The sequence below is a fragment of the Erythranthe guttata genome, chromosome 4, assembly GCF_056151865.1.
Source record: "Erythranthe guttata isolate IM_541 chromosome 4, IM_541, whole genome shotgun sequence".
Taxonomy (NCBI): Eukaryota; Viridiplantae; Streptophyta; class Magnoliopsida; order Lamiales; family Phrymaceae; genus Erythranthe; species Erythranthe guttata.
In genome coordinates this window covers 1760652-1783828 of record NC_142536.1, presented here as the reverse complement: position 1 = coordinate 1783828, position 23177 = coordinate 1760652, and the positions used below count along the sequence as shown (strand labels likewise).

The window sequence follows — 23177 nt, the reverse complement described above, 5'->3', positions numbered from 1 at the left end:
TTAGTATTAGTATTAGTATTAGTATTAGTATTAGTATTAGTATTAGTATAAGTATTAGTATTAGTGTTAGTATTAGTATTAGTGTTATAGCAATAGTATTAGGATTAATATTAGTATTAGTATTAGTATTAATATTAGTATTAGTATTAGTATTGGTATTGGTATCAGTATTGGTATTGGTATTAGTATTATTATTAGTATTAGTATTAGTATTAGTATGTGTATCGATATTGATTAGTATCAGTATTAGTATTGATATTAATTAGTATAAGTATTAGTATCAATATTAATATCAATATTGGTATCAGTATTGGTATCCATATTGGTATCGGTATTGATATCAGCATTGGTATCAATAAGGACGTATACATCTTATCTCTTTTGCAATATTTATAAGCTGTATTGTTGTTTGAGCAATTTGCATCACTAATTAAACGTCATTAGTTATAAACTTACAGGTTATTTGAATATCTATTTTGTTACTTCTCTCCTACCATGTTTGTTGTTAATTTAGTTATTTTGCAAAATATTGACATTGTGTAGTAGGTTGCATTCCTCGAACTAGAGTTATACCATATATTTTAAATGATTTCACTTAATCTTCATATCGTGTTTGCGCGCTTCACGTTTTCTTCTTTAGAATATTTAATTTAATCTCATATGTTAAAATTCTGAAATAAGAGATAAAGTTTATGGTTTTTTTTTTATTTTCTTCCATTTTGTTTACTTGAATTGCTATTGTTATAAAGAGATAGTCGTTTACATATTATTATTTTTCTCATTTTAAAACTGACATCCGTGCAACGCACGGGTGAAGAACTAGTTACTTGTAGCAGTTAAATCATATTATAAAATAAATTAAGTCGGATAAGTTATACAAACATAAGGTGAAAAGAACGTTGGGAAGAACTAAAGCAAAACTGAAGCAATCATTTCCTGGTAAATGAAAGGACAACTCCAGGAATAAAAAATAATAATTAAAATTAAAATTAGAAAAGACAAAATCAAAACACTAGAAACGTGGCTTAACCCTATCCGCTTGAAACCTTAACAAAATCGAAATGAAAAATCAAACCTCACAGTAATTCTCATCTATATCTTGATTTATATCAAGGTAAAAATATATAAAACAAATAAAATATTAATACTGCACTAAAAATAATTATTTATTTTAGATTATCTCGTAAGATATTATCCATTACGGAAAAGGATCTTTTCATATTATCTCATAACATATTATTTGTTACGAAAAGAAAATTTAGAAAAGGAAATAAAACTTAAACCAACTGTAATTTAGACGGAAAAATCCTCAAAAATATTAACTTGTCATATATATAAAAGATTTTAATCGAAAGATCACAAATTAAAATCCTCCAAACAAGACCCAAAGAAGAGAAGCTTCAATCGGCGTTCCCCACCCATAAACCGTACGTTGAGTTCGTGGCTTCGTGCTGAAAACATTTGTTCGAACAAAAAAAAAAAAACAGGGCTCTTCAGTTTCTTCTGTGCTAAAAGAACTCAAAACCGCCATGTATACTCCTGATGAAGATGGTCTCTCTCTCTCTCCTGATGAAAACCCTTTTCATTTGCTTCTCTTTCTTGAATTTTATTTGCATGTTTTGTTTTCATATGTATATATATATGGATTACGTGTATCTATTTATAATGTTCATATAATGGCAGATTATACGATTCAGAAGGCTGCGGCTCTTGGAGAGCTTGAACTTCTCAAGGGTAGACACTTTTTCTTGTTTATTTCTCAACATTTTTGATTTTTTTTTTGGGGGTTTTTGTTTTTGGTGGTTTCTTTATTTGTGGTGATGATGAATGACAGAGATGGAAGTGAAAATCGGAGATGCGGATGATTTTCGAAGGAGGTGTGAATTTTGTAGAGACTATTTTGGGCTGACTGGTTTGCATTTTGCTGCTGCTAAAGGGTTTATTCACATTTGCAAGTTCTTGATTCACAAAATTAAAGTTGATATTAACATCAAAACTGATATTGGTATGAATTTTTATTCTTATTTTTTATAATTATTATAATATAATATATTGTTTCCCACTTACTTATTTACTCGTGTATTTTTAAATTGTTTGTTGCTTTGGTAATTTTATTCTAGTGTGTTAATTGACAAAAAGTTCTGTTATCTTGATTGCACCGAATTTTTCGGCTAGTTTTGATCGAAATGGGACCATCTATAAATTAAATTGAATGTGTTTATCGCATTTTTTTTTTCAATTACAAGCATCGAAATGGGACCATAATTCTAGTATCAACACTACTACTATTGCAGGGGATAGTCCTCTGTTAGTTGCCGTTAAATCGAAACGTATCGGCATAGCAAAGTATCTAATTAACCGAGGTGCCGATATTACAATTGCCAACTCTAAGGGGATGACTCCGCTACATTATGCTGCTGAACGAGGTTTTGCGACTCGTTCCTAATTTCTTATTTTTAGGATTACGGTTTTGTAGTAGACCAACATTTAATGTTAATTTTGGGTGTTTAGGTAACGAGGAGCTTATGGAAATTTTTCTATCGAAAGGGGCTGATATAGAGTCGAATTCTGTGAACGGAACACCGCTACAATATGCTGCATCGCTTGAAAATCTCGATTCTGTTCGCCTTCTCTTAGACCATGGTGCCAATGTACGCAAACATAAAAATCCCTGTATCAGAATTTATTATTCTTCTGCATTACTCGAAATGAATGGTATTTATTATTACTATTTTTTGCAGCCAAATCCAGTGTCTCTACTTTCTCCTTCGCCCCTTTTCTATGCAATTTATTCTCCGTCACATGAATTCTTGGATCTCTTGCTAAAGGTATATATATATATATATATAATTTGTTGGTAAAACTTGGATTAAGACACAATCGAGGGTTTCCTTTTGACGAGGGTAAAATAGTAATATTCGTTAATATCGTAACACGTGGTACAGGCTGGAGCTAATCCGAACATGAACTCATGTGGTGCAAGTCCTTTGTCGTGTGCAGCCATGATCGGCGTTCCGCGAGTTGTTACGTCTTTGCTCGCTGCTGGAGCTAATCCAAACCTAGTTAGCATTGTTTAGTTCCTATGTTATTTACTTGTTTGTTTTTTGTCTATGCCTTCTATTGTCTGTACATTCTTTTTTGATTGGATTCGTCTTTTTGGCTGTCTTTATATTAGCTTTCGGAAAACGGTAATGAAGAGTACAAGGGTTGTCTGAAACCCATCGAGCAAGCTGTCAGTATGGGCAGACTCGATGTCGTTCGTATTTTATTTCCGTTGACTGAGAGAATTCCAATCTATCCCGATTGGACCATTCGTGGAATAATAAACTACTTCCACTACGAAGCGGTCGAGATAAAGGTACTTATCTTTCATTTCTAATTAATTCCTATTAATCATTTTATATATTTGCAATTTTTGACGTTGCGAATTGATCATTAGTCATTTAATTACTTATTTTATTTTATTTTTGCAGAGAGAGCAAAATAAGGAAGAGTACTTGCGGTTTGTTGATCAGAAAGGCAAAGAGGCTGTTAAGCGAAAGGATTACGCCACTGCAGTAAAATGGTTCAGTGAGGTAATTTTACGAGTTAAGTCGTAATTTTGATATATTTGTTATTTAAGTTCGGATACCGTACAATTTTGTGGTGGTTTTGAATTTTTTTGAGTTGTTAGGGAATTTACGTGGATCCGGATAATGCAAGATTGAAATCGAATCGAAGCATATGTTGGGTGAATTTGAACGAACCTGCATTTGCTTTATACGATGCTGAGGAATGCGTTAAATTGAGGCCCGATTGGATCAAGTCTCACTACAGGGAAGGTGTCGCGTGGATGCTACTCAAAGTAATGCATTATATTTTTTATTCAGCCTCAACATTTTGTTCGATTATTAAAATTGAAGTTATTCGGGCTCTAATTTTTTTTCTTCGTTGCAAAGAGTTACGTGATGGCATGCAGGGCATTTTTTAGGGCTAAAGTGCTGGAACCAGAAAATGAGGAAATTGAAAAAGCGTTCGGGTGAGAATCTCATCGTTTATCGCTTGATTTCTTTTAGAATTTTGAATTTGTACTTTCGATTGTATCTGATTTTTTCTTTATTTTTCTTCGATTATTTGCAGAGAAGCTGTTGTTGCTGCATCGCGCGAAATTTGTTCGCAAACCTACCGTTGGAGGACGCCGTGAACATTTACCGATAATGAGGTCGTTATTGTAATTATTGCAACTTTTTTTGCTGCTTTTGAATTTTGATGGTTTTGTGTGTGACATAGAATTTCCTGTTTTTTGTGTTTGTATTTACCTCTTTTGGGTTTTGTATTAGTAATTTCTTAATTTGCTCTTTCTTTAATTATTTTTTTATTTCTGGCAAATATAAGTAGAGAATAATGTGAAAAGTAAAATCATTTTAATTTATATTTCGAGAGTAATAAATAATTACATATATGGTAGTACTCGGACAAGAAATGAAAGGACATTCCCAAAGAAAAATTAAATTTATTCAATTTAGATTATGAAATTAATAGTCAGATCATGTCAGGAAAGGACAAAACCGTCATATTAAAATAGCGGAACGTGGCTTGCCCCTATCCCCTGAAAACCCTAAATTTATTTATTTAATTAAATAAACAAGTAAAAATGTGAATGCAAAAACTGAGAAATTAGAGATTTGGCCAAACAAGCCCTAGAGTCTAGAGAAAGCCATAAAACCGTACGTAGTGCTGAAAAAAGCATTAAAAACAAAACCATTCAATTTGAAGAAAGCTAAGCTCCATGCTATAAATAAACAGGGGCTCTTCATATTTCCACTGTACTTTCAAGAACTGGAAAACACAAAACGCCATCCATGTATACTCCTTCCGATGATGGTTCGTAATCGTGCCTGTTAATTAAAACCCTTTTTGTTGAAACTTATTTGCATGTTTTATTTTTGTGTTGAATATTAAATTAATGTAATGTACTTCCCCTGTTTCACATCGATTGCTTACGTGTATATGTATGTGTTATTTATGTTCTTGCTCGAAACCAACACATTTTTTTTTTAGTTTCTTGAACATCTTTCGTTGATTATATTTCTTTTTCTGGGTTTTCAAGCAATATTTTTTTCTTTTTTTTTTTTTTTTTTTTTTTTTTAATTTATTTTAATGTTCATACAATGGCAGATGCTCTGATTCTTGAAGCTGCGGGTAGTGGAGACCTTGAAATTCTTCACCGTAAACTCCCTTTTTTTTTGTGACCATTCCTGTAAATCTTTTTATTTCTGTAATTTTAATTTTTAATTTGTGGGATTTTAAAATAGCCGTTGAATGATGACAGAGTTGGAAGTGAGATTTGGGGGTAATACCGACTTTCGCCGAAGATGCGACATTGTTAACGACTGTGAGGGGAGGAGACCTTTGCATTGTGCCGCTGAGAATGGATTTATTCATATATGCAAGTTCTTGATTGACAATGTCAAAGTCGACATCAACATCAAATCTGAAATCGGTATATATATCTCTTCAGTCTCTTCTTTCGATGTTTTCATTAATGAATATGCGTTGTTTCATTAGTATGCGTTGTTTATTTGCTTTGGTGATTTAATCTTTAGGTGATACTCCACTGCTGAATGCTGTTGCAATGGGAAATATCAGCACCGCAAAGTATCTAATCATCCGAGGCGCCGATATTACAATCGCCGATTCTAAGGGGATGACTTCTTTGCATTATGCTGCTGAAAAAGGTTTAGCAACTCTTGTCGATTGTTTTTTGTAGGTTTTTTTTTTTTTTTTGTGATAACTAACATTTAATTGTTAATTTAGGGTTTTTTTTTAATTCGGTTTTTAGATAACAGGGAGCTTATGCAAATGTTGCTATTGAAAGGTGCCGATATAGAGTTGAATTCTGTGCTTGGAACACCGCTACAATGTGCTGCATCGCGTGGCAATGTTAACTCTGTTCGGTTTCTCTTAGGTCACGGTGCAAAGGTAGGCTAACACATGGTTTCATTTACGTAAAATCTTGTGTAAATATTCTGTACCTTGCTATTCGAATCCGATTTTTTTTTTACAGCCAAATCCAGTCTCACTACTCTCTCACTCTCCGCTTGTGTCGGCAATTTCCTCTCGCTCGTTTCAATGCTTGGAGCTTTTGCTCAAGGTATATATACGTCACCGAATTAAAATTTGATCTTCAAGGTTCCGTTTGGACAAGGGTAAAATCGGAATATTCGTTTTGTTTTGTTGCACATGTACAGGCTGGAGCTAATCCAAACATTAGCTCGTGTGGTGTAAGCCCTTTAGCGTGTGCAGCGATGATAGGCAATGCACGAGTCGTTAAGTCTTTGCTTTCTGCTGGAGCCAATCCAAACTCGGTTAGCACAGTTTAGTTTCTTTTCTTTTCGTTTTTAATTTTTTTTAATTCTTAATTACGAAATATATAATTGTCTAATCTTGTTTTGTCTAGCTTTCAGACGGTAACGAGGCTTGTCCGAAACCTATAGAGTACGCTACCCATGCGGGCAATCTTAATATAGTCAAGATTTTATTTCCATTGACCGAGAGAATTCCGAGTTGTCCCGATTGGACCATTCACGGAATAACAAACTACTTCCACACCGAAGAAGCCAAGACTAAGGTCTAGTAGTTAAACGTATTTCACGAATGTTTTTAAAAGTGTGACATAAACGGGGTTACGTTCTTGAAAGTCGTTACTTTTTTGGTTTTGTTGCAGAGAGAGCAGAGTAGGAATGCTTACTTTCAGTTAGTTGTTGAGAAAGGTCAAAATGCTATGAGGAGAAAATATTACTCAGCTGCAGTTAAATGGTTCAGTGAGGTAATTTTCCCATGCAGTAAATTTTTTTTTTTTTTTTTTTTATAAATAAGTTCGAATTTGATGATATCGTGTAAATGTGAGTGTTTAGGCAATTTATATGAATCCAAGTGATGCAAGAATAAGATCAAATCGAAGCATATGTTGGGGGAAGTTAAACGAACCTGCGTTCGCTTTATACGATGCTGAGGCGTGTGTCGAAATGAGACCTGAATCGGCCGAAGCTCACTATAGAGAAGGTGTAGCATGGATGCTACTCAAAGTAATGCAATTTGTTTTAACTCAACCTCTAAATTTCATTCGGTTAAAATTAAAGTAAGTTACTCGGGCTCTAAATATATTTTTTTACGAAGAATTATGCCATGGCGTCGGGAGCATTTGTAAGGGGTACTAGACTGGATCCGAGAAACAAGGAAATCGGCGAAGCTTATAGGTGAGAGCATCAATGTTTATTATTTGATTTTTTTTTCTTAAACATATATTAATTTATTTATTTTTCATGGCAGAGAGGCTGTTGATTCTTTATATCATGAAAGGCTTGCAAGGCAACCATTGGAGACACTGAACATCATACGAAGAGTTTTCGGATAGCTATTTTTTTTTTTTTTTTTAATCAAATCTGATTTAATATTTCTGTAGGGAAATTCTATGTAACATTAATTGCATTGATGATCTCTTTTGTTACATAGAATTTCTGCTCACGAGATGTGAAGTTGTAAACCATATAGGGGGTTTTTTGTGACAAAATATACATTAGTGTTGTGATTTGTATAATATTTTCTGACTGAGGGTGTAAATGCAATTATGTTTGTTAATTGCCAAATAATTACTGAAAATAGGATATTCCATTCTTTATTTATTTATTTAAATTTCCATTGTAATAGTGGAATCTGGAAAGAGCTCATTGTACGGAGCTGGACCAGTTCATTCACCGCGTACATATCGCGACGCTCAAAATACACGCCCAACGACGGCGTATTGTATTGATCTCTCAATACCCATTCGTTCCTTCCTGTAAAGATTCGTCAGCCAATCACAAACAATTAGGGTTTTTTCTCCAATTCCACTAATCAAAAATGGCGTCGGTCGGGTACAGTAGCCTACCGCCGTACGGCGCCGGCGGCGGAGGAGGCGGAGGGAGCGGAGTCTTCCTCCGCGCCAAATCGCGCACTCAAACGCTTTACGCCACGCGCCGCCCGTGGCGTGAGCTCTTCGCCCACCCCGCCTCCTACTCCCTACCCTACAGCTTCGGCGATTTCGCCTCCCGCCTCAATCGCAACCTCGGCCATTTCCGCGTCAATTACGCGATGATTGTGCTGGTGGTGCTATTCCTCAGCCTGCTGTACCATCCGATCTCGATGATAGTTTTTATGGTGATCTTCGTGTTCTGGTTTCTCCTCTACTTCTTCCGCGACGAACCGATCGTGGTCTTCAACCGAATGGTGGACGATCGCATGGTGATGGTTGGGCTCGGAATATTGACGCTCGGAAGCTTGCTTCTCACGCGGGTGTGGTTGAATGTTCTGGTGTCCTTTTCAATTGGGACGGCCGCGGTTGTTCTGCACGCGACGTTCAGGGTTACGGAGGATTTGTTCCTGGATGAAGATGAGATTGCTTATGGCGGATTGCAATCCGTTGTTGGAGCTAGGTTTTGAAAAGTTGTTTTACAGATTTATAAAATGGCGAATGAGGTATTGGTTTGTTCATAGTAATTTTTTTTTTTTTTTTGGCAGAAATGAAATCAAAAGGTATGATCATACATTCTTATCACAAATCAAATACTCAAGTTGATGTGATATTTACTTTTTGGAGGAACTAATGTTTGGATAAAGATTTTTTTCAAGTTGAATTGTTGTTAATTATTATTATAGAATATTAATCAAAAGGTTTGATTGATCTTATTGCTTACCTGATGTATACTTGTATGTATATGTAAAACTTGGAATATTCTGAAATATTTAAGCTAACTACAAGCTTTACTTTCAAGAAACATTACCCATAAATTCTAATGATATAGTTTAAGCATCCAAGGGACAAAGTTTTGCATAGGATGTATATTATTCATTTCATTTCGTTTCATTCGCACAACTGTCACGACTATAACGAGAGAGCACACGAGCATTGCACATAACTAGTACAAAACAAACACATCGAACAATATATATATGCACTGCAGTTGCACTAGAAAGTTATTAGTAAAGATCAAGTCGAAAATTCGAAGCGGTATACGAGTGCATACAAGTAGATAAACAAACAAGTACTTGAAATAACACAACAGACTATCTAACACAACAACTTGCTAAGGAAATGTTCGTCGTAACAAGAAAATGATTTAATCTATATCAATGGAATGAAGAAATTTTAGTATTATCTATCCACGGTGATGGAGGAGTCGATTTACTGGCAAAGAGGCAGAAAGATGCAATTGATATGCATAATGGTATTGGCACCAGCAATGGAGATAATGAAAGTAGTACTACTGGCTAGCTCCCCAAGAAGACGGATATGCCCCTTCAGAATACACCCCTGGAGGAAAAATGGGCTTTCAAGAATCGGGAACTCTGCGTGCGTAGCCCAATACCATCACAAAGTCCTTTGCCGATGAACCAATTGTGGCCGACACTTTCTCGGTGCTAGTTGTTTGGAGCCACATATCAACTAGATTATTCAGTGTCAATGTGGGAATCACTTTCTGTCCCATGCATTTTATTTCGACCTGCAAAAACGTTTAGATAAAAATAAAAATGACATGTAAGCAGATTGCTTTTCCATCTAACTTTTTTAGCGTAATTTAAAAATCAGTTCAGAATGAGAGCTTCGCATTCGAAATCAATTGTCAAAATTAATCCAACCAGATAAGTTCAAATGATTTATTATTATGGATTTGAAATGATATTCTCACTCAAGCAACGAGTTTCTTGCACAAACCATGCACAGTGTCTATACAGTCTGCACCTAATATGCACTAAATTGAGAACAGAGTCGTTTTAAGTTACTACAGGGATGAAAAGTTACCTCGTTTTCACTTGTCAGATCTAACTTCATCTTGAGGAACTTTTGAATATAAGAAACTGGTATACTCCCGTCCCTGTTAAGAATGTAATGGACCTTGATGAGAAAGTAATAAATTGTTGACGAATCATTTGATCAATAAAATCCACCAAGGCTTATTCAAATTCAGGACAAGTCCGGAAGGGAAGAAGACAAACATATTCAATAATCTCTAGAAGTATAACGGTAGAATTCACTATGTAGCATTAGCCAAATAGATCTTTAACCCATTCAATAATTTCACAGAAATTAAATTAGAAATCCCAAGTCATCCCCCTCGTTAATTCAGACCTAATACCTCTTCAAAGTATAAAAACATTTTCATAAGCATCAAGATTCAAGTATTTTCCAACTCAGGTTTTATGGATGAAATCAAGACTAATACTTCTGGCTCTTGGTTCCCTTTTATTGGAACTTTGTCCTTCATGAAGTTACCATAGTTCAATATTAAATTCAAAGAATGACAGGGGATTTGGGCATAAGGTTAATCTTACAAGGATATATCATATATGTGAAAACTGAAGTTATTATATGTGTGTGTGGGAATGCATAAGAAATTATCATTTGGAATCCAAAGTAATATTGAGCCTACCTACACCAATTGTCCTAAAAAAATTGGGTAGAAACGGTGATTTATTCAAAATATAAAGCAGCAATAGTCCAAACAATGAATGACAATAATGATAGTAGTATATGCATGAAAATATACTTGCCAGTAATTATAAAGACTCTTTAACAAAATCTGTGAAAAATTAATTTTCGATTTTTTTTAATAATTCAACGATGAACATTAATAGTTTATGCCCGTCAGGTTGCTCACAGGGCATTCATAATTTCCAGCCATTCCCAAATTTTGTAAAAGAAGAAGAAAAATGCTAAGATGAGAGAGTAGTTAGTCAAAACTCACTTTATTCTTAAGTAACTTGCAGCAATCTGAGGCAATGATGGTCCATCTCCTTCCCTGCAAATACATTACAAGAAAATCAGGGGAAGCATATTGATAGAAAACACATAACCATATTCTCTACTTATGAAGAATTATTCCTTTTAAAGATTGAGTTAAAAAGCTTACTTTTCATCTGGGACCAGAGAAAACCAAATTGGATAATTTCTACGTTCAAATTTGGCATTAGCAGAATCGAGCACAGTCTGGGCAGGAACCCTAAATTCTCCAGCATCCGGCGCCTTCTTTGGGCGAACCCTGCGAAATTTTTTAGGCCTTTCTGAATCTGGAAGGTTGCAGTCACTAGAGTTCTTCTCATCTTGAACTTTCAATTTCCGCTTGTGTTCTTTATTCTTAGATTTAGCAACAAGTCCCTCATTCTCATGAGAATCTACAGCTTCCGATTTAGAAAGAGATCCTTGGTTACTAAACTTTGAAGACTTGCTCCTATTTGCTGCCTCCACCAAACAATTTAAAGGTTTCCAAAGATCAACTTTTGCTTCCCAGCCATTATCTTTTCCCTTTTCAGAACTAGGGTGATTTGATGGCTCGTTAGCAACAGAATTCTGCAACAAAAAATTTCAGTGAGCACAAATAGTGCGGTTTGTGTGCAAAAATTGTGACTTTTGGGACTATGTATATACCGTACCTGCCTTGCTGTCTGAGGGAATTTGTTGAGCGTTTCTGGTGAACTAGATCTTTGAGGGTGATCTTCCATGTACATGTCTTCTTTCTTAACGGGTTTCTCTAATGTAAAACTGGAACCCTTTGATGCTTTTCTTGCAGTAAATTTGGATCTTCTCCCAGTCATTCCGCTCTGCGTTGATACTCTGGGAGTGCTCACTACCAATGATGAGAGAGATCTTTCCTTTCTCTTGGCAGGTAATGTGACAGGAGCAACTTCGGGTGCTCTCATCTTTATCCTCTTGTACGGGAATATTTTTGCCCGCACATCTTGCAAATTATGATCCAGCCTGGTAAGAAAAGCAGCGGTGACAGATTAAGGACAAAAAGTTTTCTATTCTTTCAAGTTTATATGCACCTTTGAAGCACATATGCCAAATGTAAATAAAAGCATGTTTAGTATAAAGTTATATGATCACCAAAATAACATTGTTTGTGCATAAAAAAGACTAGATTCAATACTGCTCATAACAAGTGCAGGACCTGTGCATATCACGTACATAAAACCCGGAAATCTGATGGAAGAAATAAAAGAACTAAAACTAGGAGCATGCACCCACGAACAAATCCTATATTCACAAGTGTTTGTATGTATCATGCAAGTTATCGTTCATCATTAAAGTGATTCTGCAAGAATGAGCAAATCACACACAAATCATAATTTCCCTTTCAATGAACAACTAATGTGTAATGGGTGTGCTTATACACCACCGAATGTGCATTTTCAGTAAATCAAAAAGAGAGATGACAAAATCCGATCCAAAGAGCAAGAAGTTAAAATCTAACCTCAACTTTTCCAAAGGAACACATCCCAAATCAATGTTGCATATTGGACAGCATTCCATTTCCTCGTCTGAAAGCTTCTTATGTATGCATTTCCTACAAACTATAAGATAGGCAAAGTAAAGAAATTTGGTCCATCAGTGAGAAATTCTCAAAATCACACATTTTTTCTGATTGATAGAAAGGTCATGTCGTTAATTTGACCTCAGATTTCAAATATGACAACAAAAAATGCACATAATTGCACAGGAAATGCAAAACATTTACACCGGAAATGCACAGAATTACAGTAAGTCACCTTAGCATAAACAGTAGCAAAGCTCTTTGCACATGAGATCATCCAAGTAATGGCGACAAACATGTACACGATACAAGTCAAAATTTGTTTCCCCTGAAGCAACCTAATCTTTTAGGCAATATTTGTTTAGAGCACCAATTAATCGATGAAACATTCGCCACCAATTATTCAAATTTTCTCCAGTCTTTGTTGAAGATCTAGAATGAACATGTTCTCCTAACTCTAACAGAGGCATGCTTCTATCTCAAATTCAATCATAATTACTGGGGGAGTGTTGGGCTAAATAAACCAGACAGTACCAAAATTACCCCTATTTTGATGAATAAATGAAAACCTGAGATAAATGCCCTCCTTAAATCAATTAATATTCAATTAAACCGACTAAGGAAACCAACGCCCAGGCAAAACAAATTCAAATCAATTTAGAAACAATCCACAAACACACATCCAAAATACCCACATCATTAACACGAAATCTGCACAGGAAAACTCAGATCGCAAGTATACACACAATCCCCAAAAATTAATTCAATAGCCGACCGAGAATCACAAGTAAAAAACCACGATAACAAAAAATAAATTGGGGAAGAAGAAGAAGCAGTACATGTGTGGAGGCATTCGATAATAGTGGTGGCGTCGCGGAAGAGCTTGTGGCAGAGAGGGCATGTCATGCATGGCGCCACCGCCTCCCGCCTCACTTTCACGACCTGATGCGACATCGTATTGTCCAATTTCACAGCCCAATTCGACAAAATTACAATCGTACCCACGTATCCTGTGCGGTGCATGCGAGTACCACCGTGGCGGACGGGAAGTTACGTTCACTCCTCACAACTCCGTTATATCTGCATTAAACCCAAAGCCACAAATCGTCGCAGAGAAAATCATTCAGCTAACAGAACCGCAATTAGTGAAACACACAACAGATTCGAGAGGGATTATTGTATTATTGACCTGCAAATCTGAAGAAGAAGAAGAAGAAGATGGATTTGATTTGGGGAAAAAGGAGAACGTGGGTGGAAAGCCTCAAGGGGTGGCGTCTCCTCGATGATCTGTGTATGTATGTGTGTGTATTTGTGTGCGGTGGGGTTTTCAGAGTCGAAATCTAGAGCGAGAGAGAGGAGAGAGAGAGAGAGAGAGAGAGAGGGGCTTCGGCTTCGCTGTTACAATAAGCATGAAGGAAATATATTTTACTTTTTTCCAGATTTATTAGACCTCGTGGTATTGTTGAAGGAGTAAATACTAAATAATAAAATACATTGTATTATTTGCATTCAACTCCCTTGTATTTAAGAGATTTAGCATTTACTTTTTTTTTTTCAAAAGTGTGATTTTTTTTGTAAAAGAAAAGTTATATTATTTATTGCGACCACGGCCGTCGACCGAGACCGTATAGTCTTCGTAACGGAACAGACATCTGGAACGGACAGATAATTCATCATTAATAGTGAACGGAATAGCCGAACGGACAGATAATTCAGCATTTATTGTAAATTTTGAAATATTGGTCGTAATTCGGAAAATCGAAATCTCTAGATCTTTAGAGAAAAGGAAAGCATAAATCACAAATTCGTAAAATTTAAAGAGAAAATACAATCATGATGTTGGATTTTGAAATTCTTTGAATGACAAATATAGCATTGTTTACCTAAACAAAATGAGGGAATGAAACTTCAAATTTTAATTATAGGTCTTTTCAATTAAATAATGGGCATGTATTTTTTTTATGTAGTTTAAAATTTTCAAAAAAATATATAATTCCTAAATTTTGAAACATAATTAGAGATATGAACCTAACTAATAATTAATAGCGCATCAAAATTTGAGTTTAAAAAAAATATTTAAAAAAATATATATATAATATATATTTTAGTCTAGTATTTTGTTTTCAAATTTATATATTAAAAAAAGTCACATACTACTCATCACTTTGTACAAAAATAGTTTTGTGGGGGCCTCTTTGCAGAAAAAGCAAACATTGAGGGGCGGATATCAAAGTGTATAGAAAGACAAGTATAATTGCTAAGAACCGCATGCTGCAACAAACTAAGACATTGTGAAAATTCAAAATAGATATTCCACTAATACAATTCTAATCCAAATTGAGCTAGTGATGTATGAAATTCTAAGGGGAAAATAAAAAACAATTAGGCTAAAAATCAATGTATTTTACTCGATATTCGATTTTAGATATCGTAAAAGTTCATTTCGACATAATTAGTTAGTACAACGAGCCAAACTTAAAACACGTTTTATCTCCATGAATGCAATGTTTAATCCCATTTAACATAAACATATTAAATATAAACTATTTGACCATTCGTGTGTTCAAACTCAATTAAAATTGATTTAATTCAATTGGACAAATAATCAGAGAAAATTCAAAAGCTCAAAAGGACGTGGCTTCAAACTAATATATAATAAACTTTGAAGGACCAAAAACAAATAAGTTGTATTTACTCCGTTTTTATGGTTTTGCCGATAAAAGGACGGAAGAGTCCGGCTTGTGGGGCCGGGGATTATCATGCGCTGGCTGTACACATTAGCACTTACCAGTCTTTGCGTGCAACCAACAACAGCATGGGCTGTGCGTTTCGGTGTTCAAATTTGGGCGCAAATTAGCATGAATAATCCTACATAGTCAAACCCTAAAAGTGAAAGTCAGTAGCACCAGAAACACTAAAAGATTAATTACTAATTATAATAATTAATAATTACGCATAAATCAAATAATCACCATTGTTTTTTTTTTTTAATTAATGAAATCATATGTGTGGAATCATGCGTGGGAACCCTACTTAATACTTACATGAGGCATGTTTTTTTTTCCCCTTTCCGTTGCCTTTTCTTATTTCGGGAAGTAGTCCGCCTTAATTCAAATATAATTTCGTCCAATTTTGATTATTGACCTAGAATAAATATGTTCGCTTCGTGCAGACGTAATCTACGCAAAATGATATGCACATTTTGAGTTCGTTTGTGTTATATGCTTTTAAGTTCAAAGTAATTTTTTATTTTTTTTGCAGCAGACCATTTAGAATAATTTTATGATGAACTAATTAAGTAGAACAAATAAAATAAATCAAATCATTAGCTGGTATTGACACTTATTAGGTGGATGATGTGCAAAGCTTACAACTTTGACAATATTATGGCACCTAGCTATAGATATTAATGACCCAACATATTGAACATATAGAACAATTGCATCAATAATCAACTTATTATGCAATTATACTTTTTTTTTATTAATATCTACATTTACCAATGTTCGAGTTGAGTATTGCCGAGAAAAGCCCAACCGATCGTCAGTCGTCAAGCCCATGTAAAGCTCAAAATTTCCCACTGCTCTCGCATTGGGCAATACCTATTTTATGGTGTTCATTTATTTTTCGTTTATTATTAATTTTTTTTTATAGAAATATTACTCGTTTAAAATAATAATTTGCATTTTATAAGTTTATTTCACTCACCATTAGGGTGTTTACTATTTAAAGGTCCGGGCCCATATTTAAATTTATTTACCAAAGGCCCAAATCAGATAGATGGATCCAAATTAAAGCCGAATTTGTCTCTGTATATCTATATGTTATTGGGCTGTATCTTATTTTCTAATGAAAAAAGAAAAAAGAAATGCTCATCAACAAAACATTATATTATTAAAATATTTTTATTCTACAACTACACTGTACTCTTTTATCAGGAGTTGTAGGATACACGCAAGGAACATATACTTGCCACGTGTCCGCAAGTAATGTTTACATATTGCCAATGATTAGTTACATTATATACATGAAATTGGGTGATTGAAATGAATTATCCATAGAAACGTGTCGAGGAGTGGAGATTAAGAAGCGCGCTTTTATGTTTTGTCTAGTAGGTTCTTTTCACGTTTCTTTTCGACAAACCCAACCATTGTCACGTGGGATGTAGTGCCGGTGCGTACTATATATATACTACTATATTTTGGGGCGACTAATTATAATAACAAAAGCTCACGCTGTTTATAAGCTGCTTTGCTATAAAAAGCATTGCTAGTAGATTTCGCTCGTGACCATCAACATCAGTGTCACGTGAACAACTGTAGTCTATTTTCACTAATTAATTAATTAATTAATTACATTGAATGTTGCCGTATGTATACATGATTTCTTTATTGGGTAATTGGCCCATCAGGTTCATCTTAAATCAGGCCCGATCATAAAGGAGACTACCAATATAATAATTAAGTTTTTTTTTAAATATATTTTATATAATGTCTAATATTTGAATTAATTGAAAAACAAATAAATTAATGCAGTTGTGCTTATTTAGGGCCAATTGATTAGAATTAATTTGATTATAAGTTGTTTGGACCAATTATTAATAAAATAATTCTATATATTGAAAACTCTTTAAGAACATAATATTTATTGAAATAATGAAAAATGTGACTATATCGATTATTTATTTATTTATAATTAATGCAAAATTGGGACTATATCAAACTAGCAGAAGTCAAACGCTAATCGAGTAATTAGACTCTATTTTGATGTAATAATTACCACATGACTATATCCACCAATTAGTGATAATGAGAAGAAAAAAGATAAAAATTATATAGTGCCAAAAGTGGTGAGTAAAGTTTAGAAATAATTGTTGGGATTGTTTATCTCTAAAACTTTGGATAGTTGTAAATTGACGCGTCAGGCAAAAAGTTACATATTCATTAAAATTTCTATAAATTAATAACTTTATAATAGTTTTTTTTTATTTTTTTTTTTCTTAATCAAAAAAAAAATGGTTTTTTTTTTCTCCGAATAAAAACCTACTAAATTATTAATTTGAGAAATTTTATAACGAACAATTATATTAATTTATAGTAATTTAAATCTACTAAATATTTTTTTAATAATATATATATCGAAATTTAAATAATATAAAATACCAGTCCCTATCATTACATCGTTATTCCCGCATTTCAAATCTCCACAAAAACCATTGAATAAATTCCAATTCCCACCAATTAAAATAAAAAAAAAATAAAAAAATAATCCCTAATCACATTCGACGCGCACACGGTACACCCCGTCCTGATACGAACGTGCCACCACCTTCTCTCCCCGCCTTCCCCGCCCTTCACTTAAAAAAAAATTAATTTTCCTTTTTTTCTTTTTTTTCTTATTTTATTTTCTCTGACGAATTAAAATACTCTGAGCACACAAATTTTACTTCCTCGAGATCTTATTATCGGTGAAAAACCCTAACTAGTTTCTCTCTCATCTCATCACCACGATTTTTTCCGACTTTGTTCAGTTTCGAGATTTTGGAAATTGCGATTTGGAATTAAACAATTACAGGTTTTTTTGTAATTTTTTTGTTTTCCGATGCGGAGGATTGTCCGTTAACTCGATTCCGCGGAGAAGTTTGATGAGGGCATTTCGTAAATGCTCGAGGATTTTGATCCTCTGCTTGCTCTGCGTCTCTGTTTTTGTTCCCATTTTTATACTGTCGTATAGGCTCAAACAAATTAATTCCGATGGTGAGTGGCTGGCTTTCTTCTTCCTCCGTGTACGCATCGATTTTTTTGTATTTATATTTTTTACTTTGTTAAATCTGATCTGTGATTATTCGTTTTGCTATTCCTTGTTGGTGCAGTATCGGAAGACTTCGTTGAAGAGTTATCCATCATTGTATGAATCTCTCTTCCTTAGCACCTATTGATATTGCTATACTCATGTACTATCTGCGTTGTAATGTCATTTTCCGGTAGTTGACGGTCGATACTTGAGTTCTGCGTTTTTGCTTTTGTTTTGTGCTCTTTTAATTTGAGAATTGATAGAATAGTTGCATATGCTTGAGAGTTTATTTTCTCATTTGGTTATCTGAGATCATGGGACGGAACCTGTGATCGAAGGTTATGCATCTCAGTGTTTTTTTTGGTGTAGTTCTCCTTGCTAATGTGACCTTTTTATTTTATTTTTTTATATATGAATTCCTTGCTACTCAGATTTATCACACGTTATTTAGTCTCAGCTCTTCACTTTAAAGCATTAGGAGTGTGTGATCAAATATGTGATCAGGAACTGAGATATTTACATCTGGGATTTCTTTTATTTGCAGAAACACAGGACAGAAGCTCAAACACTTAGTGCCATAGAGCAGGTAACCAGAGAGAGATCGATTGGTTTTTGTGGAAGATGTAATGTTGTTTTTCTTTTTTTCTTTTACTTAATTATACTATAATTTTGTGGTTTAGGAAGAAAGTCGAGGTTTGAAAGAACCTCCCCTGTTGGTGTACAAAGACGATCCCGCTAATTCTGCATTTAATTTTAGTTCTAGCGAGGAATCAAGATTTAGTGAAGTTAGTTTTGCAACTAATGATGCTGGCTCGTTGAAAAATAACGGTCAGTATTATTCTTGTGCATTTTATTTCAAAATTATCTGTTGTTTATTGTGTTGTAGTCTTAGTTTATATTTTCTGTTCTCATTTCAAGTTCAGCAACTAGACTTGACAAAAATGGAGGTGGCCAAAGAAGACGGCAAGAGGAAGAGGTGCCTGTGCCCGTGGCGAAGGTATGCCATTCCGATCAATGTTAATGATTTTGCTGTTGCAGTTTTATTTTTTGTTACTATTTTTCTCATATCAATATATAAATTTATGTCATATTAAATTTTGCATTTTGGAGGTACCCTTGATAATTCACCGAGTTCTATACAAATTTGCTAAAAATTGTTTGAATTGCAATTAGTCATCAATAATTCGGAATGAGTTATGAGTGATGTATGTGGCTGCTAAAATGATGTGAATGGAACGAATCTATGAGTGCACTAGTTTGGCTATCACGAATATCTCTAGAATAATTGTTGAAATCTTAAGGGAATTCCGAGAAATTGATGCACATTGAGTCTCCATAGTCCATACTGTGTGATGTCCTTTTCAAAGACTATAATTCGGTGAAACCATGAGGCGGATATATGCCTTTTCGGGGAAATTTACGTGGAGATTATCTGTGAAATTTTCTACGATAAAATATATCTTTATTTCTAGGTTCTAAAGTACTAATAATTCGACTGTCATAACTTTTCAATTTTTTCTTCTGGTTTTCTCCTGTGTTATGCACTCACATTGCATCTGTTACATGCACAAGAGTTTGACGTGAAGTACTAAAAGATTACAGCGATGTTTTATCAGAACTGTTTTTCATATTTACTCTCTCCCGGTCATTCAACCAAAGCATCCTTTCTTGACCTGTGTTGCTGGATGTAGAAAGTAGTGCTATGTCAATTGTCAAATGTATCATAAGTTTCTCTTCTCGTCTTTCTTTTTATTTTCATTCCTTCTACTCCACTAATTGTTTTCTTTTGGTTCACCAAAGGAAGAGTCACATGTAAGCAGGGTACAACATGATCAAGTTGTACGATCCAGGTCGAGGGCATTGGATGAGAAGGTAAAAGAGATGAAAGATCAGGTGATTAAGGCCAAAGCGTACTTAAATTTCACACCAGCAAATATCAGTTCTCATTTCGTAAAAGAGTTGAAACTTCGAATTAAGGAGGTTGAACGAGCCATGAGTCAGTCTACCAAAGATTCTCGTGTATCTAGGAGGTACATCCTTTGCTCATAATATTCTTTATTAGGATTCATTTATTGTCGCAAATATTTCACTTGTGGCATACCCTATTTCAATTAATGCTGCGGCCGCTGTGGCCTTTTTTTGTTAGCATTGTTAGAGTATATCGACTAATTTGTTAATTGCTCTCCCACATCATTTCATTGTGATTTTTTTATTTTTAATACGACGACAATGAAACATGCACTTGTAAATTGTTTAGGAAGATCCCTCATGCCCTCTGAAGTAAAATAATTAATGTGCTACTAATTGATGTCTGATGTTTTTCGTGAATCGAAATCACCTTTGAAAAAAAAATTAGGATTACATAATATCTTCCTGTTTTTGCTTCTCCGCCTATTTTGTAATTAGTTCGTCATTTATTAAATTGCACTTGGGATCCTAATCCAGCTCATGGACGAGTCTCGCATTTTTTCTTATTTTCTTGATTTCTCGAACTTGCTCAACCAGACATGTGTTAGTACTTCTTTCCTGTGGCTGCCCGAGCAAGTTTAAACTGAGATATTGTTTAACAGATCACTGAACTCATGCCTATGTTTTAAGTCTCATTGAATGCCTTGTGACAACATAGATGTCAGGGCCATGTAATGGTGCCGAAAAACTAATGTTCTATGAGAATACAGTGAAGTATTTAATATATAAACCTCTTCTTCAGTTCCCTGCAGAAGATGAAAGCAATGGAGTCTACGTTGTTAAAAGCTAGTCGTATTTACCCTGATTGTGCTGCCATGATAAAGAAACTTCGTGCTATGACTTATAGCGCTGAAGAGCAGGTCCGGTCACACAGGAATCAAGAATCTTTTCTTAGAGCACTTGGTGGAAGAACCATCCCAAAAAGCCTTCACTGCCTATCTATGAGATTGACTGCTGAATATTTTGCCTTGGATCCTGGGGGAAGGGAGCTCCCTTACAAACACAAACTACAAGATCCTCATCTTTATCACTTTGCCATTTTCTCTGACAATATATTGGCTTGTTCAGTTGTTGTGAACTCAACTATCTCAACTGCTAAGGTAAGTTGCTGTAGCATCTCTTCTTTCTATTGACACCTGTCTTCATTTTTCTATGTTATTCATTTCAAGTGCCAGTAATTTGTATTGACAAAGGTTACTCTAATCCCTTAAAATCATTCTATCTATTAATTTGCTGGTCTTTTTGCATCTTTTTGTGGTCTACTTATTTAAATGTGTGTGTGTGTTATGTATCTATATTTTGTGTGAAGCTATTACAGTGTTTTCTAGTGTGGCCCCTATTATCATCATTTCTTGATGTCAAATAAATCCTTATTCAACAACAAAATTTCTGCTGATCACATCTTACATTTCTATGGCTAACTAGTATCCCTCTACCTGAGGTAGGATTTTTAACAGAAGTACTGCTGCAGTTCTCCACATAGAAAGCCAAATAATTGTCTACATTTTATGCATTATAGGGGGTTTCTAGTTAATATACCTTTTACTTCTTTTGGTGCAACTCATTGATGTAGAAGATAAATTGTGCTCAGCATGACGGGTTATAATTATTGGGAGGCTATGGATATTGGCAAATGCTCGATGTTTCTCAGTTCTGTTTTTTTTTTTGAACAGGATGTTTCTCAGTTCTAAATTATGCATATTTATCAACCGCTAAACTATAGTTACATTTTCTTTGCTCGACAGGATCCAGCGAAAATAGTATTTCATATAGTGACGGATTTCCTCAACCTCCCAGCAATGTCAATGTGGTTCTTATCAAACCCTCCTGGCAAAGCTACAGTTCACGTGGAGAGCATAGAGAATTTTCCATGGTTAATCACCAAATATAATGAAACTCTGCAGAGGGAAGGTTCTCTCGACCCCCGCTATATATCTCAGCTGAACCACCTTAGGTTTTATTTGCCAGATATTTTTCCTCATCTCACTAGAATTGTCCTGTTAGATCATGATATTGTTGTCCAAAAGGATTTAACAAAACTTTGGAGCATTAATATGAGAGGCAAAGTAAACGGTGCAGTGCAGACTTGTAAGGAAGGTGAACCCTCGTTCCGACGTATGGATATGTTTGTCAATTTTACAGACCCCATAATAGCAAATAAATTTGACCCCAATACATGCACATGGGCCTTTGGGATGAATCTCTTTGATCTTCACGAATGGAGACGGCGAAATTTAACCGGGGTCTATCACAAATATCTTCATTTGGTAAGTAAAATTTGTTTTTGTTCTGAATGACGGTTTGTACTTATCATTCTATCTGCATTTTCACTTCTTTTCTTGGTGGTATGTAAATCATAATCTGCAATGCCGGATTTTTCAGTCTGTGGTTATGAACTTATGATGCCATCTCTTTAAGACAACCTTAAACATAAAAAATGCTAGTAAATCAAATACAATGGTTTCAAAAGATTATGCAGATACTAATACAAGAATTCGTCTTGCAGGGCAAAAAGAGGCCACTGTGGAAAGCGGGAACCTTGCCGATTGGTTGGGTCACGTTTTACAAACAAACGGTAGCTTTAGACAAGAGTTGGCATGTACTAGGGTTAGGATACGACTCTGGTGTGAGGCAGGAGGACATAGAACAAGCCTCGGTCATACATTTTGATGGGATACTTAAACCATGGTTGGATATTGGGATTGATAAGCACAAGCCCTTGTGGAGGAAACATGTCAAATACGAGCATCCCTACCTTCAACAATGCAACGTCCACGAGTAGTTTAAGAAGAAATTTTTGCCATAGATGTAGAAATCACATGCGATCAACTCCATTCTTTCCTATTTTTCCACAATTTTTACATGTAAATTTCGATTTTTCAAAGTTTTTTAATCTACTATTAAGATTTTAGAAGCTGAATCCGTTTCATAGTAATAACGGGCCGAATTCGGTGAAGCCCATGAGATGATGGTTCTTACTTGAACTTGAAATCATGTATATAGAATTCATATTGAGATTGCTGATGTCATATGGTTTAAGACTGTTGTATACGATGCATTCCAGGTTTAATTAGCATTCTTAATCAT

The 23177-nt window shown here is 34.7% G+C and overlaps 4 protein-coding genes across 4 annotated transcripts; 3 read left to right on the top strand and 1 right to left on the bottom strand.

Annotated features, from left to right (window-relative positions):
• The first annotated feature begins 1360 nt into the window (after nt 1–1360).
• On the top strand, nt 1361–7403 carry LOC105956670 (uncharacterized). The gene is made up of 24 exons (XM_088817412.1): nt 1361–1551; nt 1684–1734; nt 1835–2005; nt 2295–2426; nt 2512–2651; nt 2742–2828; nt 2946–3071; nt 3176–3358; nt 3474–3575; nt 3674–3844; nt 3939–4018; nt 4120–4181; nt 4786–4863; nt 5158–5208; nt 5312–5482; nt 5586–5717; nt 5822–5961; nt 6047–6133; nt 6231–6356; nt 6440–6610; nt 6707–6808; nt 6897–7067; nt 7159–7238; nt 7312–7403. Exons 1-24 carry the CDS (start codon nt 1530–1532, stop codon nt 7394–7396), a joined length of 2721 nt encoding a protein of 906 aa, XP_088673538.1. The 5' UTR covers nt 1361–1529; the 3' UTR covers nt 7397–7403.
• A 285-nt stretch (nt 7404–7688) lies between these two features.
• Nucleotides 7689–8654, top strand: LOC105957731 (PRA1 family protein F2). Its single transcript, XM_012981694.2, has one exon. The coding sequence runs from the start codon at nt 7882–7884 to the stop codon at nt 8458–8460; it is 579 nt and encodes a 192-aa protein (XP_012837148.2). The 5' UTR covers nt 7689–7881; the 3' UTR covers nt 8461–8654.
• A 283-nt stretch (nt 8655–8937) lies between these two features.
• DRIP2 (DREB2A-interacting protein 2) lies at nt 8938–14222 on the bottom strand. The gene is made up of 8 exons (XM_012976107.2): nt 13519–14222; nt 13169–13409; nt 12270–12369; nt 11449–11773; nt 10929–11365; nt 10764–10817; nt 9821–9893; nt 8938–9521 (listed from the first exon to the last, which is right to left on the bottom strand). Exons 2-8 carry the CDS (start codon nt 13350–13352, stop codon nt 9351–9353), a joined length of 1344 nt encoding a protein of 447 aa, XP_012831561.1. The 5' UTR covers nt 13353–13409; nt 13519–14222; the 3' UTR covers nt 8938–9350.
• Nucleotides 14223–17513: 3291 nt separating this feature from the next.
• LOC105952550 (putative galacturonosyltransferase 6) lies at nt 17514–23176 on the top strand. The gene is made up of 9 exons (XM_012976116.2): nt 17514–18085; nt 18202–18236; nt 18667–18708; nt 18803–18950; nt 19046–19119; nt 19923–20152; nt 20833–21190; nt 21836–22357; nt 22597–23176. The coding sequence occupies exons 1-9, from the start codon at nt 17974–17976 to the stop codon at nt 22870–22872; spliced, it is 1797 nt and encodes a 598-aa protein (XP_012831570.1). The 5' UTR covers nt 17514–17973; the 3' UTR covers nt 22873–23176.
• Nucleotide 23177: the final 1 nt, after the last annotated feature.

Bases quoted from the DNA above. Each gene is read 5' to 3' on its own strand.
- LOC105956670 (XM_088817412.1), top strand. From the start codon at position 1,530: ATGTATACTCCTGATGAAGATG. The intron at 4,019-4,119 runs GTGAGAATCTCA...GATTATTTGCAG, and splicing joins GAAATTGAAAAAGCGTTCGG to AGAAGCTGTTGTTGCTGCAT. The intron at 5,483-5,585 runs GTATATATATCT...TTTAATCTTTAG, and splicing joins CAACATCAAATCTGAAATCG to GTGATACTCCACTGCTGAAT.
- LOC105952550 (XM_012976116.2), top strand. From the start codon at position 17,974: ATGAGGGCATTTCGTAAATGCTCGAGGATTTTGATCCTCTGCTTGCTC. The intron at 18,951-19,045 runs GTCAGTATTATT...TTTCAAGTTCAG, and splicing joins TGGCTCGTTGAAAAATAACG to CAACTAGACTTGACAAAAAT. The intron at 22,358-22,596 runs GTAAGTAAAATT...TTCGTCTTGCAG, and splicing joins ATCACAAATATCTTCATTTG to GGCAAAAAGAGGCCACTGTG.
- DRIP2 (XM_012976107.2), bottom strand. From the start codon at position 13,352: ATGCACCGCACAGGATACGTGGGTACGATTGTAATTTTGTCGAATTGG. The intron at 11,774-12,269 runs GTTAGATTTTAA...TTTTCTTACCAG, and splicing joins GTTCCTTTGGAAAAGTTGAG to GCTGGATCATAATTTGCAAG. The intron at 9,522-9,820 runs GTAACTTTTCAT...ACGTTTTTGCAG, and splicing joins ATCTGACAAGTGAAAACGAG to GTCGAAATAAAATGCATGGG.
- LOC105957731 (XM_012981694.2), top strand. From the start codon at position 7,882: ATGGCGTCGGTCGGGTACAGTAGCCTACCGCCGTACGGCGCCGGCGGC.